The sequence below is a fragment of the Peromyscus eremicus genome, chromosome 1 (genome assembly GCF_949786415.1).
Source record: "Peromyscus eremicus chromosome 1, PerEre_H2_v1, whole genome shotgun sequence".
Lineage (NCBI taxonomy): Eukaryota > Metazoa > Chordata > Mammalia > Rodentia > Cricetidae > Peromyscus > Peromyscus eremicus.
In genome coordinates this window covers 100167116-100183600 of record NC_081416.1, presented here as the reverse complement: position 1 = coordinate 100183600, position 16485 = coordinate 100167116, and the positions used below count along the sequence as shown (strand labels likewise).

General features: G+C 47.1%; 1 protein-coding gene across 1 annotated transcript; it reads left to right on the top strand.

Moving 5' to 3' along the window:
- Positions 1-1854: 1854 nt before the first annotated feature.
- Positions 1855-3433, top strand: Lipt2 (lipoyl(octanoyl) transferase 2). Its single transcript, XM_059253018.1, has 2 exons — positions 1855-2320; positions 2765-3433. Exons 1-2 carry the CDS (start codon positions 1855-1857, stop codon positions 2992-2994), a joined length of 696 nt encoding a protein of 231 aa, XP_059109001.1. The 3' UTR covers positions 2995-3433.
- The last annotated feature ends 13052 nt before the right edge of the window (positions 3434-16485 follow it).

The following is a 16485-nucleotide window of genomic DNA, read 5'->3' as shown; positions in this document are numbered from 1 at the left end:
AGCTCTTGTAGCCATCAGGCCCAGCATCTTAAGATGGAAAGCTTTTCAAGAGCCCAGAAAAACCTGTTTTAACAACAGCCCCCTCGCCCTTCTCAGGGGCGTATTAGCTCAAGTTGACAGCATCTGCTGTGTTCTGGGCCCTTTCTTGGTGTTACCAGGGGAAATGGGGTTCCTTCTTTTGGATTCTTAGTCTCCTTAATAAGATAATTTAAAAACAAATGGAAACAAATTGAGTAGATTGTATTAGAACTTGGGAGTAAAACAAGCAGACTGAAAATCTCCTTAGCTGCCGTGGGGGAGTTGGGGGTGGGGTGGGGAGGATAAAAGGGAGAAAGCCAAGCCTTTGACAGTGGAGGTGGGCGCTTGCAAGGCAGAGGTGGAAGGCTTCCAAGAAAGAGTGAGAAAGCCCAGAGTGCCAGAGAACCAGGCTTCGGCTTAAGGCCAATATCCGAAAGGGAAATAAAGAAGAGAGGAAAAAATATGCTTAGTGGCCAGTGCAGATCGGGGTTCTTAATGTCCCAGGTAGAGGATTGCACCAGAGACATATGATGTGGTTAGAAACAGACACTGGTTATTAAGGAAAGAAAAACACTCCCAAAGAATGGGAGTGGGCTAGTGAGCTAAGCAAAAAGCCTTGGGGAGTGAGGCTCCAGACTCTTTATGGGACTTTTACAGGACACCTGCTTCTCCAAATTGTAGTTCTGGGGGCTTTTCTGGCACATGCTCTGTTGTATGAAGCTCCAGGTGGGAAGCGTTTCTGGGCCAACTGGCTTCTTTCACAAATTAATCTTGATGTTCTGGCCTTCAGTCCCTGTCCTTCCCTCAGCTTCTGGGAATGGGTTGCTCATGAATCACACCTGAGTTCCCCTCAGAGCTCAGCCCTCCATAATAGAAGCAACCTCCGGGCTGGAGAGATGGCTCAGAGGTTAAGAGCACTGACTGCTCTTCCAGAGGTCCTGAGTTCAATTCCCAGCAACCACATGGTGGCTCACAACCACCCACAATTAGATCTGGTGCCCTCTTCTGGCCTGCAAAGACACATGCAGGCAGAACACTGTATACATAATAAATAAAATAAATCTTTAAAAAAAAAATAGAAGCAACCTCCAACAAAGGTAACAATGCCTTCCCAGAGGTAACCTGTCTCTGAGATTCGTCAATGCAGGACACGCATTTCTGCCCGTTTGCTTTAACCTGGAATAATTCTAGTGGGTCAGGCCAGAGTCAGAGCATTCCTGGGGAATAGCTAAGGAAGGACTCTAATGCAACTGTTTCTCTGCTCAACTACAGCCTCTGCCTGCTTCTATCACTATCACATCTTACAGATTTTTATTTTTTTGAAGTTCTGCCTGTCCTGGAACTCACTTTGTAGACCAAACTGGCCTCGAACCCTCGAATTCAGAGATTTGCCTACCTCTGCCTCCCGAGTGCTGAGATTAACAGCGTGCGCCACCACCGCCCAGCTCATACAGATCTCCTACATCCCACACCAACCCACAATACCTTTCAGTTTTTGAGGAACTCAGAATATTATTGGGTTCTGGGTTTTTTGGTTTTTCCCCAACACTATAAAACTTTAATACTGGCTTGTCAGTTGTGAACACCTAAGCTCCTAGGCCTCGCACACTGCACTGCAGGGTCACGCTCCTAGAACTGGGTCTGCAGAACACAGCGCAGACTAAAGAATGACTATTGGAATGAATGGGAGGATGACGCCCATCAGACTGGGTCTCCGGTTACGTTGGTAGGCGGGATCTGGAATCCACTCTGGAGCTGCAGCTCACGGGCGTGGCCCTGAGTCCCCGCCCCGAGACACGACAGGAGGCGGGGCCCATGCACGCCGCTGCCCTCGCGATGCAGCTGCCCGCGGTCCGGCTAGTGTGGCTCGGGCGGGCTCGCTACTCCGAGCTGCTGGCACTGCAGGAGCATTGGCTGCGGCGGCTGCAGGCCGACCCTCGCCCCGGGACCCCGTCGGGGACCGAGGCGGGCGCGCTCTTGCTCTGCGAGCCAGCGGGGCCCGTGTACACGGGCGGGCTACGCGGCGGCCTGACGCCCGAGGAGACTACGCGGCTGAGGGCCTTGGGCGCCGAGGTGCGCGCCACCGGCCGCGGCGGTCTGGCCACTTTCCACGGCCCCGGCCAGCTGCTCTGCCACCCGGTGCTTGACCTGCGGCGCCTAGGCCTGCGCCTGCGCACCCACGTGGCGGCGCTGGAGGCGTGCGCCGTGCGCCTGTGCGAGCTCCGGGGCCTTCGGGGAGCTCGCGCGCGGCCGCCACCCTACACCGGTGTCTGGCTGGGCGAGCGCAAGATTTGCGCGATCGGTGAGCGCACCGGGGCGGAACCGGGGCGGAGCCGGGGCAGGGCCAACCCCGGGGAACTCTGGGCTCGAAATGTCCCTGACCTGCCTTACGGATGTTTTAATATGCCGAGACAGAAGAGTCCTCTAGTTCCGCAGTCATGGATGGAGAAACACCAGGCTTTGATGAATTGCCAGGTTACTTCCTGTGACTCACAACGGGAGGACAGGATGCCAAATGTCAAACTTCCAAAGCAACGTAATCCCTGTATTAAAGGAATCTCGAAAATAATATGAGCCGGCTGATGTGTAACCACAGTCCCCAACCCCGTAGACTTAGCCTCCTGACCCAGGCTGTGTTCAGTCCAGGCTCCCAGTCCAGGCCCACTTACCTTTCGGCACTAGCGGGATCCCGAGGCCCCAAGGGAGGGAAGTATAGCTATTCTAAGACATCTGGCTTGCTTTGCAGGAGTCCGCTGTGGAAGGCACATCACATCCCACGGCCTGGCTCTGAACTGTTCTACAGACCTCACTTGGTTTGAGCACATTGTGCCCTGTGGCCTAGTTGGGACAGGAGTCACTTCCCTGAGTGAGGCACTCCAGAGACTCGTCACTGTGGATGAAGTAATGCCATCTTTCCTTGTGGCCTTCCAGGAGACTTTCAAGTGCACGTTAATCTCTGAGGACAGCCCCAGATGAAGGGTCCATATTCACCTTAGCTGGGGGATGGTGGTCCTGGACGCAAGGTTCCTAGTCTGACTTGAGTCCCCCAGAACCGGATTCTAGAACTACTCTGTGATTTACTGACCATGACCGAGGACAGATCTGAGCACTGAGCTGTTGCTTCCTGTTTCTCTCCACCTACCTCAGGGATCGATATGAAAAGTCACATGCCACATAAAGCATCCCTGTGACTATTGACACGTTTCTCAGCTTGGAGACACTCCAGTGTTACAAACTGTCTTTTCTTAATTACTTGCTACTTAGTGCTGTGCCTAACAGCGATTTTGATCTATAGGTCTTTTGACTTCTGTGGGAATCAAATCTCTGTGGCCCAGGTGAAAGTGATTCGGTAAAGTTATTTCATTCTCAAAAGACCTGAGTCTGTCTTCAATAAAGGGATCTTCAAAAAATAAAATGAGATTTTTGCCTTTTTGAGTTGAATCCCTCAGGCTTGATAATTTGCCTGTTTTTGCTTGGGGACAAAAGAGATGGGATAGAGGCTATTCAAAAGACAAGGGTTAATTCCTCCTTGCACACAAATGCCATAGAGAAAAGATTTTCCTACATGGGATCCCTGGGTCTGTAAGAATGTCAGCTCATTGCTAAGTAATGAAACAGAAACTATGATTCAAGACAACCAGGACCACAGTACCTCGTGTTTTGTGGATCAGGAGTTTGGAAGAAATGTACCTAGGTGGGTTGGAGTCTTACCAGAGCTTGCGTCAAAGGTGTTGGTTGTTGTTGGAAGGCTTAACCGGTGCTGGAGGTCAGTTTTCAAGATGGGTGGCCCTGTGGTGCTTGCTTGGTTGCTGACAGAGGCCTCCGTTCCTTACCATGTGGACTCTGCAGCAAACTGGGAGCACCCATGTCTTTAGTGACCTAGCTGTGGAGTCCCACGGTCCTTTCCGTACTCTCCCAAATGGGCCTTATTTGGGGTGGGAGGGACATCCCATTACATCCCATTAATAACCATCTTGGAGACTGGTCCTTATAACTTGTGAAAAGTAGACAGAGCCTTGATGGAGACCCTGGTGCCACAGTTGGTGCTGTGGAGGTTATTTCTTCTATTTCCTCTCTCTAGGCTTCAGTGCTGTTCACTAGAAATGCTGTAAGAGCTGCACTGTAGTTGGACTTTTCTTTTCTTTTCTTTCTTTCTTTTTTTTTTTTTTTTTTTTTTGGTTTTTTGAGACAGAGTTTTTCTGTGTAGCTTTGGAGCCTTTCCTGGAACTCACTCTGTAAGTCCAGGCTGGACTCAAACTCACAGAGATCCTCCTGCCTCTGCCTCCCGAGTGCTGGGATTAAAGGCATGTGACACCACAGCCCAGCTTTAAAAGTTTTTTTTTTTTTAAAGGTGGTTAGTTTTAATACATTTGCCTCAGTTCATTAAAGAAATCTCTATGAAGTATATAACATTAATATTTTATAGTTATACTGTCACCAAAAGTTTGGTGCATGCTTTGTACTTTTAAGGGGTCTCATCTGACTAACCACATTCTGTAGGTGCTCATCAGTCACATGGGGATAGCCTTAAAACTGACTTTTTAAAAAAATTTGATACATGCTCTTATGTAGTCCAGCTGGTCTTGAACTACTGATTCACCTGTCTCTACCTCTTAATTACGGAGATTATAAGTATGTGCCTGAAGCCATTGCTGCCTCCCTTTGAACGATTTTTGACAATGGTCTCATAGCCCAGGCTGACCTTCCACCTGACTTAGCAATCTCACTATTAGTTATTGTATTGGTTACTTTTCTATTGCTGTGATAAAGTACCACGACCAAAAGCAACAAATAGAGGAGTTTATTTGGGCTTATGGTTCCAGAGGGGTGAGAGTCCATCATGGTAGGAAGCACGGCAGCAAGCAGCAGCCTGACAGCGGGACAAGAAGCTGAGAGCTCCCATCTCAACCACAGACAGGAAACAGAGCTCACGCTAGAAATGGCTTAAGCCTTTGATCTCAAAGCCTGTCCCCAGAAACAGACTTCTTGCCTCATGGCCCACCTTCTAAACCTCCCCAAATATGTTCACCAGCTGGGGACTAAGTGTGCTTAAATACTGGAGCCTATGGGCGACTTTTCTGATTCAAATCACCCCATGTATGTGTGCAAAATAAATGAAATTAGTGTGCTGTAGACCCGCTCACTCCCATGCTCACATCAGCACTATTCACATGGAAACGAGGGCAAGCAAAGTGACCATCAGCTGATGAATGGATGAAGTAGATGGAATACTGTTCAGTCTTATAAAAGGAAAGGACCCTGTTATTTGAATGAACCTGGAGGCCATCCGTGAGTGAAACAAATCAGATTCAGAAAATAAAATGCTGTGTGATCTCGCTTATATTTGTGTCTTAGCTAGGTTTCTATTGCGGTAATGAAACACCATGATCAAGGCAACTTGTAGAAGTAGGTTTATTTTGGGCTTATGGTTCCAGAGGAGTAGGTGTCCATCACCGTTATGGCAAGGCTGTTGCAGCCAGCACCAGACGTGGCGACAGGAACAGCAGAGAGCTCAGACCTGGAACTGAAAACAGGAAGCAGAGGGAGCCACCCGAAGTGGCACAAGTCTTAAAGCTCTCAAAACCCGCCTCAGTGACAAAGTTCCTCCAGCAGGGCCACACCTCCTAAGCCTGCCCAAACAGCCACCAACTGGGAACAAAGTATTCAAATGCCCGAGAATACGGGAGATGTCTCATTCAAACCACACGACCTGGAATCTTAAAAAGTCGATCTCAGAGAGGTTGAGACTGAAATAATGGTTACCGGAGGCAAGGGAAGATGGCAGAAGGGAGGGTGAGGTCAGTCTTCAGGTGCAGGAAGAGTAGGTTCTGGTGCTCTGTTTTTACATGGTAGACTAATTACAGTTAACGTAGTGTATATTCCAAAATTGCTAGGAGAGGATTTCAGATATTCTGACCACAGAGAAATAATATTTACGGTAATTAATGTTTTTCACCCTAATCTGATCAGTATACAGTGTATATATACGTGAAAGTATCACATAAAGAAGTACAATTACTTTAGTCAAATACATAGTTTATTATATATATATAATATGACGTAAATAAATAAATAAACTTAAGAAAATAAGAGGACCATGATTTACTTATCCCTGGTCCCTAGCTCAGAGCCTGGTACAGAATAGATTGCAGGAAGCATATGATAGTTATTAATACTCACCCATAGTTTTTGGCTCCCTGCCCTCTGGACACAGGATAGGAATGTACTTCCTGACACCCTCAAGTTGGGCAGAGCCAGGTGATTTGTTCTAGTTATGAATAGGGGTGGCATCTCACTTCTCCGCTGGAGCACTGAGAAGCTGGTGCCAGACTTCAAGGTTCTTTCCGTATCGAACAGGAACCAGTGACATTAAAGAGGATGGCTGCTTCCTGGGGTGCTGCTGCAAGCAGAACCTCATCCGATGCTGAGCACAGACATCCCACCTAAGTGGGGAGGCTGTCACTTAGCACAGCGTAGACTCATCTGTCCAACTACCGAGATACGTTTATGTTTCTCGGGGCACTTGTATCCGCAAGTGTAGGAACCTACTGTAACATAAGCAAACACAAAACAACATCGGGACGCAGTGGCCTACACATTTAATTGCAGCACTCGGGGGGCAGAGGACTCTCTGTAAGTCCAGGGCCAGCCTAGTCTACATAGCTAGTTCCAGGCCAACCAGGGCTTTGTAGTGAGACCCTGTCTCAAAACAAATAAGTGAGAAGTTCCTGGAAAAGGTTCTGGAATCTTAACGGTCTAAGAGTGGTGCAGCAGGGAAACGCAAGACTAGTGCCTGAGCAGAACATGAAGCCTTTGAATGAGAATTCCTGGAAAGAAGCCATGTCTGCAAAGGCCAAACAACTGATTAAATTTCAATGATATATAGAGGTTGGAATGTTGCAGGTCCAGAACCTGCTGACAGTTTGTCTGGAGTTAGCTTTAGCCCCCTAAAGAGCCATTCCTTGCCCATCTCTGTGTTGGACATAACAACCTGTGACTTGCAGATAAAGCCAGACACAACGTCCTGACAAACAGGTATTAACCTCGCAAAACCCCATTCTCCACCGACCAACCGAAGGGATAAGAATAGCACAGATAGCATCCGGGCCCTATAGCTGCGTCACAGCAGCATGGTGTGACCTAGCTCTCTGGTTTTATTGATTAGTGGCTTTCTTTGTTCTGTTACCATAAAAATTTCATGAAACTACTTGCATGTTGGAACATGGAATTCAAGGTGACCTAAATCTATGTGCCCATGGTCATAGTCACTCATATTTGGCTCCAGAATAAACCCTCTCTTCTCCCCCTTGAGGAAAGAGCACTGACACCCTTGGGGAACCCAGGTAGCCTTCTCTCTGCTGTCGTTTGCCATGTGCTTCAGTCCAGCTTCCTCTCGTTCCCATCCACATCACAGGACTATGTGAATGCTGGGTTGGAGTGAAGTGTTGAGCAGGTCAGTGGGTGCCAGATCTCAAGGTTCTAGAGATACGTGACAGAAGGCAGCGGATGAGAACCAAGTTTGGAGAGGAAAAGGCTAAGTTAAAGTGGTTGTTGTGCCTGTTTTGTTTTGATTTTTTTTTCATGGAGAAAGGTTTATTGTGGCTCACAGTTCAAAGGTACAAACCAATGTGATGGGTTAGTCAAGGTAGCAGAAGTGTAACACAGCTGTCCACATCACATCCCCAATCAGGAAGCAGAAAATGATGAAGGCATGCTGCTTGCTGCTCAACTGTTTATCTAGTGGGTAGATAGAATATCAATTCTCGATAAGACTGATTGCATTCTTTCTATATAAATTAAGAATTGATTTTGTGATTAGAAACACTTACTGAACATGGTCTATGGCAATATTTTTCCAGTGTTATAAACATTTCATTTGATCCTTACTATAACCCTGTAATTTTCAGTTCAGTTAATGCAAACCTAGGATATTTTGGTAGAAAAATCGTGAGTTAATTGAACTACTCAACCACTAGATCATACCTGTGGGGACTTATGATGGTTAGTGCTAATTGTCAAATAGACAGGATCTAGGATAATTTGGCAGAACGTGCTGAACTGGAGTTGGAATATCGGCCATAGGTGGTACTGGGACCCTGGACTTAACCAAGTTAAGTTGTCAATGGATCAAGTTTGAGACAGTCATGAGAGATGAACATGGAGAAAGCTCAGAGACAGCGGGATGTATGGATCTGACGCATGGGTGTGGTGAGTGATAGTTTAGGTCTGTGAGCCCCAGGAGAGAGAAGAAGGCACATACATGGGGCACAGTCCGAGGAGGAGTAGGCCGAGGAGACTGACAAGCAGGTGGTCTGGAAATGGTACAGGGTGTAGAAGGAGGTAATGCTTCTTTCATTTGCCCAGCAGCCTGTCAAGATAGGACTATTTTATGGGTAGGAAATAAAGGTAGGATGAGGCTGGAGAGATGGTTTGGCAGTTAAGAGCACATGCTGCTCTTGTAGAGAACCTAGGTTCAGTTCCCAACACCCATAGGTGGTTCACAGCCATCTGTAACTCCAGTTCAGGGGACCCAACACCCTCTTCTGAGCTCCTTGGGCACCACACGAATGGGCACATGCACATACATGCAGGCAGAACAGACACATAAAATAAAACAAGTAGCTCTTCTGAAAATGCCTCAGAGAGGCTAAGTGATTTGAATGAGATCATACAGTTGGTCAGGGGCAGAAGGCTGGTCTCTGAAGGGAATGGGGCTAGCATCTTGAAGGAGAGAGCTCCAACAGCGGGTGGGCATAGCCAGGGAGGATAGGGAGCAGAACACTAGAGTTTAGCTGAGGTTGGCCCTGTGGCATTGTGCCAGGCCACCGGGGCAGATTCCTGGACTCTCCTTCCTGCCAGGACACATCTCACCTCCGGTTTCTCACTGGGGACCTTCCTCCAGGAAGGAAGCTGAGCAAGAGGAAGAAGATATGTAGCACCCTGGCTTCCCCCTGGAGAAGGCCCTCTCTTGTTTGTGCAGAAGCTCTTCCTCACACGTAAACAGATTGTCCGGGGTCTGGTGGGTCAGTGCTGAGGATACGGACGTGACTGGCTGCAGCTAATGGTCTAGGATCTTGTTCCTTCAGTGAGGATGACCAGGAAACCAGACAGAACCAGCTCTGGGAGCATGATCAGGTGTATCGTGCTCCATACAAAAAGCCTCTCTTAAACCAAGTTTAATATCAGTTTTCCATGTTGTTATATGGTCTTCACAACTACATATATTTCTGTGTGTTTGTTTTGTTGTTTTTTTTTGAGAAGCTCTCACTACACAGCCTGGGCTGGTCTTAAACTCTGTGCAATTCTCTTGCCCTAGGCCCCCAACTACTGGGATTGTGAGTGTGTACAACCACATTTTGCATCTGATTATGTTTTTGAATGATCTAATTTTGTTTTACTAAAACCTTTTTTATTAGTTTTTTGTTTGTCCAAGTTTGCTATGTAGCTGCAGATGAACTTGAACTCCTGACCCTCCTGCTTTTACCTCCCAAGTGCTTGGATTATAGGAGTCCGCCACCAGGCCTGGACTTCATCAGCTTTTTAACAATGCATGTGCACAGAATAAAAATTTAAATAATGCATGTACACCGAATACAAATTTAAGGGTACAGCATGTTGAAATGTAGGTATTGTTCCAGTCCCTCACCCCTGTAACCTTAGCTCCCTTCCCTGGAAGCTTACAGGACAGTATGTCTTGCTTATATATTTTAGAGTATTTGTGCACATGTAAATATATGTATCTATGTGTGTATGTATGTGTAAATGAATGCTTGTGTGTTTGTGCACACCCTTTCTCACACAGAAACACATCATGTGCTAGTCCTCTTGGCTGTCACTTCAGATCAGTACATGAAGAACAGTTTGCTCTTTTGAAGGACCATTTAGTATTCCATTGAGTGATTTTCTGTGTCATTGTTTATTTAGCTAGTTCCTAGCGGAGACATTAAGGTCATTGCTAACCTTTGCTTTTAAGAACAAGGCTGTGGGGATGGGGGATCACTCAGTTGGTAGATTGCTTGCCTGGAGTTGAAGCTCTGTGCTCATTACCCACCCCTGCGGGAAACCAGGTGTGGTGGGGCGAGCTTCTAATCCTGGCAGTGAAGAGGTGGAGGCAGGAGAATCAGAAGTTCAATATTATCCTCCAATACATAGCAAGTTCAAGGCCATCCTGGGCTACATGAGACCCTGTCTCAAAAGACCAAGACCATAGTGCTTAGAATTTCAAATTCCCAGAACCGTGAACTTCTGTATAGGAGAGACTGATTCTGGTGGCTGCTTTGTTTATTTGAGCTGTCTTATGATGCTGCTCTGCCTGCCTTGGCCCCCTGAATGCTGAGGTTAAAGGTGTGTGTCACCACACCACTGTCTTCTGTTTGTTTTATAGCAGTATTGCTAGCACAGAGGAGGAAGTGCCGGTTTAATAGCTTTCATGATGAGCCTTCCCATTTGTGCTTTTGCTGAGAGACATCAGGATTGAGTCTGTGAAATGGGCTTTCGGGCCTTACTCACATTCCTCCAGATGCAAGCACTTCCTCCTGAGCTGGCCCTTTGACCTGTCTGTTAGCGAGCTGTCTTATGATGCTGCTCTGCCTGCCTTGGCCCCCTGAATGCTGAGGTTAAAGGTGTGTGTCACCACACCACTGTCTTCTGTTTGTTTTATAGCAGTATTGCTAGCACAGAGGAGGAAGTGCCGGTTTAATAGCTTTCATGATGAGCCTTCCCATTTGTGCTTTTGCTGAGAGACATCAGGATTGAGTCTGTGAAATGGGCTTTCGGGCCTTACTCACATTCCTCCAGATGCAAGCACTTCCTCCTGAGCTGGCCCTTTGACCTGTCTGTTAGCGCCATGATGGAGTCTAGGGCCTTCTGTGTGGTAAGCAAGCACTCTACCACAAAGCCCAATCCCAGCACCCCTTTCACCTCTCATTTTGTCTCCTTCTTTTTGAGACAAGGTCTCATGTAGCCCAGGCCCAGACCTTGACTTGATCCTCTTGCCTTCACATCCCAGGGGCTGGATTACAGGCCAACACAGTTATGCCTAGCCCCCCCCTTTTAAAACTTTATTTATTTATTATTTTTTATTTATTTATTTATTTATTTATTTATTTATTTATTTATTTATTTATTTATTTATTTATCTTCTCACTCAGTTGCCCGTGCTGGCTTTCAACTCATTTTATAGCTCAAGCTGGCTTTGAAGTTGGGTTTTCTGACTTTGGTCTTCTGAGTGACTAGGATTAAGGGCTTATACCACCAGGCCAACTCATTGTTGCATGGTCTGATTGTTAGACAGTTAGTCTTCAGAGCTGGAGAGATGACTTAGCAGTTAAGAGCAATTACTGCTCTTTCCAAAGACCCAGGTTTGGTTCCCAGCACCCACGTAATGGCTCAAGACTACCTGTAACTCTAATTCCAGGGGATCTGATGCCCTCTTCTGGCTCTGAGGTCTCCTGCATGTATGTGGTACACATGTACTCATGCAGGCTCCTACACATATACATACATTTATATTATTACTGTTGTTGTTGTTGTTATTGCTTTTTTGGAGACAGAGTCTCATTATGTAGCCTTGGCTGGGCTGGAGCTTGTTGTGTAGACCAGGCTTGCCTCCAACTCATAAAATTGGTCTACCTCTGCCTCCCCGAGTGCTGGGATTAAAGTTGTGAATCACCATGCCCAGCCAAACACATAAATTTAAAAAGTAATCTTTAAAAAAAAAGAAAGTCATTTTTAAAATCTAAACTGAAATCTGTTATCGACATTGTCATAACTGGGCCCTCCTGCAACGTCTTCTCAGAGGCCTTCCCTGAGCAACCCTCATGCCTCCTGGTGGCCCTGACTGTAGCTAGAGTTTTCCTACCTGGCCCACAGTCAGGACAAATCTCTCTCACCCGCCAGTCCCACAGCCACTCAGACCCAACCAAGTAAACACAGAGACTTATATTGGTTACAAACTGTATGGCCGTGGCAGGCTTCTTGCTAACTGTTTTTATAGCTTAAATTAATCCATTTCTATTAATCTATACCTTGCCACATGGCTCGTGGCTTACCAGCATCTTCACATGCGGCTTGTCATAGTGGCGGCTGGCAGTGTCTCCCTCACCTAGCTTTCTGTTCTCTCAATTCTCCTCTCTGTTAGTCCCACCTATACTTCCTGCCTGGCCACTGGCCAATCAGTGATTTATTTATTGACCAATCAGCAACACCTTTGTCATACAGACTATCCCACAGCACTTTCCCTTTTCTTTTCTTAAAAAGAAAGGTTTTAACCTTTACACATCTCCAAAGTCAGCTTGGTATATTTGGGAATTTGGGCGTAGCTTCTCTTACTACTTCCTGCTGGAGGGGGGCGCTGTATCTTATGGGGACACAAAGAAAATTTTAGGGTTATGGAATAGTCCATGAGGCTGTATTGTCTGAGCCAGTTGCCTTCAAACCATTCTGGATGTTGGATCATCTGGGCCATGGTGTCATCAGAGACCTTTCAGGGGGTCTTGGCTGGTCAAACCTGATGTATCTTAATCTGGAACAAATCCATAGCCTCTGGCTTTCTGTGGAAACAAAAGCAGAGCCTCCTTTCCAAAGCAACATATCTTTACATCCAAATTTTGAAGTCAAGGTACCTTTAAAATATACATTTTGGCATAACTCAACAGCTTTTGTAATCAAATGTTTTTCTTCAGTTACGAATATCAAAGAGAACATAATCCAGATTCTCTGTGTGGTAGCCATCTTTACGTGGCTTATTTTTTTATATTAGCTTGAGCCTATTGCTTTAAACTGCAGCCTTCTAAGCCTGAAACGGTGCTGGCACTATGGCTGCTGGCTCCGCCCACTTCAGCTTCCCAACATGGCGGTGGTACGTTTTCTGCTAGCTCTGGGAGCCATCAACTCTCAGAAATAGTGGGTCTATGCTTCTATCAAAGCAGCGTGTAGCCCAGAAACCTCTTTTTTTTTGTTTTGTTTTGTTTTGTACTAGCAAAGGCTAAATCCACCACACAGCTTAATGTGCCACTTGCAGAGGCCTCATTCCCGCCATACTGCAGGTCTAGCATGCACGCCAGGAACCCGCCATAGTAGCTCAAACACGCAGGCTGCTGCTAGCTTAAAAGAGACAACTAGGACTGGGCGGTGGTGGCGCACGCCTTTAATCCCAGCAGCACTCGGGAGGCAGAGGCAGGAGGATCTTTGTGAGTTCGAGGCCAGCCTGGGCTACCAAGTGAGTTTTCAGGAGAGGCGCAAAGCTGCACAGAGAAACCCTGTCTCAAAAAACCAAAAAAAAAAAAAAAAAAAAAAAAAAAAAAAGAGACAACTAGGAGCTGTTTTTAGCTCTGTTTTAGAATCTTTTTACTCAGGTTTTAGGTGGAAACTCTTGCCAACACATTGGGTGCCATTTGTAGCTAGAGTTTTCCTGCCTGGCCCACAGTCAGGACAAATCTCTCTCACCTGCCAGTCCCACAGCCACTCAGACCCAACCAAGTAAACACAGAGACTTATATTGGTTACAAACTGTATGGCCATGGCAGGCTTCTTGCTAACTGTTTTTATAGCTTAAATTAATCCATTTCTATTAATCTATACCTTGCCACATGGCTCGTGGCTTACCAGCATCTTCACATGCGGCTTGTCATGGTGGCGGCTGGCAGTGTCTCCCTCACCTAGCTTTCTGTTCTCTCAGTTCTCCTCTCTGTTAGTCCCGCCTATACTTCCTGCCTAGCCACTGGCCAATCAGTGATTTATTTATTGACCAATCAGCAACACCTTTGACATACAGACCATCCCACAGCACCTGACCACACTGTGTCATAGTTCCTTATCTGTGTGTCCAACACCATCCAGGCTGTGAGCTCTGCTGCTGGCATGGTAGCTGTGCACCTGTGGCTTCCTTATCCCTAGCCCAGGGCTTGTGCAGAGGAGATGCCCAGAAATGGTCAGCAAGTGGATTGATTCTCAGATGGGTTCTCTCCAAGCAAAACACTCCCGACTCTTCTATTTTCATATAAGACGGTTTCTAGACCCCATGACACCCTCAGTAGGCTTCCATTGGCCAACATGTCCTCCATCTGTGCTGCCTACAATTGGCAATAAGAAAGGCGGATCAGCTTCTCCTGCACTACTCCGAGGGTACAGCGATGGGTCAGTTCCAGCCCTTTCTAGGAGTCACAGCTTTGTAGCAGAGACACACCTGTAGACAAAATGAGCAACCAAGTGTTAAGTGGACAGCAAGCAGTGTGAAAAGAAACTGCTGGCACACAGAGGGAGTGATAAATCTAAAAAGTGGGTGAGAAAGCCTCGAGGTGAGACTGGATGATTAGAATCCTGGGTCGTGAAGTAGAAACCAACACTCTGCTCAAAACAGCACCAACCCAAGAGAATGTTTTAAGTGACCTGTGCTGCAATCTCAGCATCAGGAGGCAGGGGCAGGAGCATTGCTACAAGTTTGCTGGTCCACAAAGTGAGTTCCCGCCCAGCCAGGGTTAAATAGTGAGACTATGTTGGAACACACTTTTAATATCAGCACTCAGGAAGCAGAGGCAGGTGGATCTCTGTGAGTTCAGTGCCAGCCTGATCTGTATAGCGAATTGAGACCCTGTCTCAAAAGAGAGAGAGAGAAGAAATAAGGATAGGAAGGAAGGAAAGAAGGAAGGAAGGAAGGAAAAAAGGAAGGAAGGAAGGAAGGAAGGAAGGAAGGAAAAAAGGAAGGAAGGAAGGAGAGAGAAAGGAAAAGAAAACAGTGAGACTGTCTTAAACAAAAAAATGTAGTCTGGGCTAGGTGTTAGGCATAATTATCAGGGTCACAAATAATGGCATCAGGACCAGCTCTTCCTTCCACTCTTAGCCCAGTTTACCTTGGAACTGGCTTCACTCTGTCCTGCTAAGGGTACACCTTCTATAACCTAATGTTTGAGCCTCCACTTTCCTAATGCATCTCTTCACGTATGACCTATTTGTGATCAGGTCCTTGTCTGAAAGCCTTTTTCTGGGAGACCCAAATTCACTTGACACATCCATCAAGTAGGAAAACCTCAGTCAGGACCAGTGTTTTGGTTTTTAGTGGCCTTCGTGTGGGTTTACAAATATAAAAAACTCCAAGGCACTGCCTCTCCTTCCAGAAGCGGCTGGTCTGGTGGGGCAAACCATGATAATGCCTCCATAATCATGCTGGCTAATTTTATGTCAATTTGACTTAAGCTAGAGTCATGTGAGAGGAGGGAGCCTCAGGTGAAAAAATGTCTCCATAAGATGGACTGTAGGTCAGCCTGTAAGACATTTTCTTAATTACTGATTGGTGACAGGAGGGCCCAGCCCACTGTAGGTGGGGCCACCCCTTAGCTGGTGGTCCTGGGTTCTATAAGAAAGCAGGCTGAGCAAGCCATGAAGAGCAAGCCAGTAAGCAGCACCCCTCCATGGCCTCTGCATCAGCTCCTGCCTCCAGGTTCCTGCCCTGCTTGAGTTCCTGTCCTGACTTCCTTCAGTGATGAGCAGTGGTGTGGACAGATAAGCCGTATAAACTCTTCCCTTCTCAAGCTGCTTTCCTCATGGGTGTTTCATCACAGCAACAATCCTAAGACAACAGCCTTCGGGGTGCTTTGCCAGCAGTGCCTTCATTTGCCTCTCAGGACCAAGATTCCTGTTTGGCAGGAAATGATCCTGAGGCTTAAAGTACTGGGCCCAGGGCCCAGAGCCGATGATGTTCTCAGCTGGCTTTCCCTCCGCTGCACCCAAGTCTTCACTGGTGGTTCCAGACTCGGAAGAATTAGGAGATTCTGCCTTTCTGTGTTCAGATGTGCTCCAGTAAAGACAGCCACATCTGTTACTTGTCTTCCATATATCTGATGACTCTTGAGGTAAATGATCTGAAGCACCTAAAAAAACCAAACAGTGCACTTATGACCCCGGGGCTCCCACATTGCCACCCGCAGACTGGAGGGCCGCCCCAGCTAGGGCATATTTTCCATCAGTTTGGAGGCTTGAGAAGTCAGGGCAGTTCTTCCCACATCAAATGGCACTGTCCCTAAGAATAGGGACTTTAATCAGAGCGATAGTGCAAGGAAAGGGAGAATAGATGGGAATGGAGCCTAGAGAGACAGAGAAGGACATCTAATTTAATGTAGGAGAACTTTCTGAGAGGAAGCGTGTCCAGGAGGAGAGTAGCACAGGCAAAGGCCTGGAGGGATGGAGAGTACATGGGTGCTTTTGAAACGGAAGGTTGTTGTCCTCTACTTTCTGGGGTGATTCACACCCTCCCCCCACATGCCTTAGTTCTCTTACTCCTCCCTACTGCATCCCCTTGCCCCCAGATCCCGGGCTGGAAGGGAACTGGAGAGCGGCCACTTAAGCTGTTGTCACTGCCTAAGCTAGACCCTTCTGCATGTCCCATGTGCCAACATCCTCTGCCCAGCACAGGCCTCATTGCTCTGGAGTTTGCATCTGGGTTGAGCCAACAGGAGGCGGTGGTAGATCAAT

Bases quoted from the DNA above. Each gene is read 5' to 3' on its own strand.
- Lipt2 (XM_059253018.1), top strand. From the start codon at position 1,855: ATGCAGCTGCCCGCGGTCCGGCTAGTGTGGCTCGGGCGGGCTCGCTAC. The intron at 2,321-2,764 runs GTGAGCGCACCG...CTTGCTTTGCAG, and splicing joins GCGCAAGATTTGCGCGATCG to GAGTCCGCTGTGGAAGGCAC.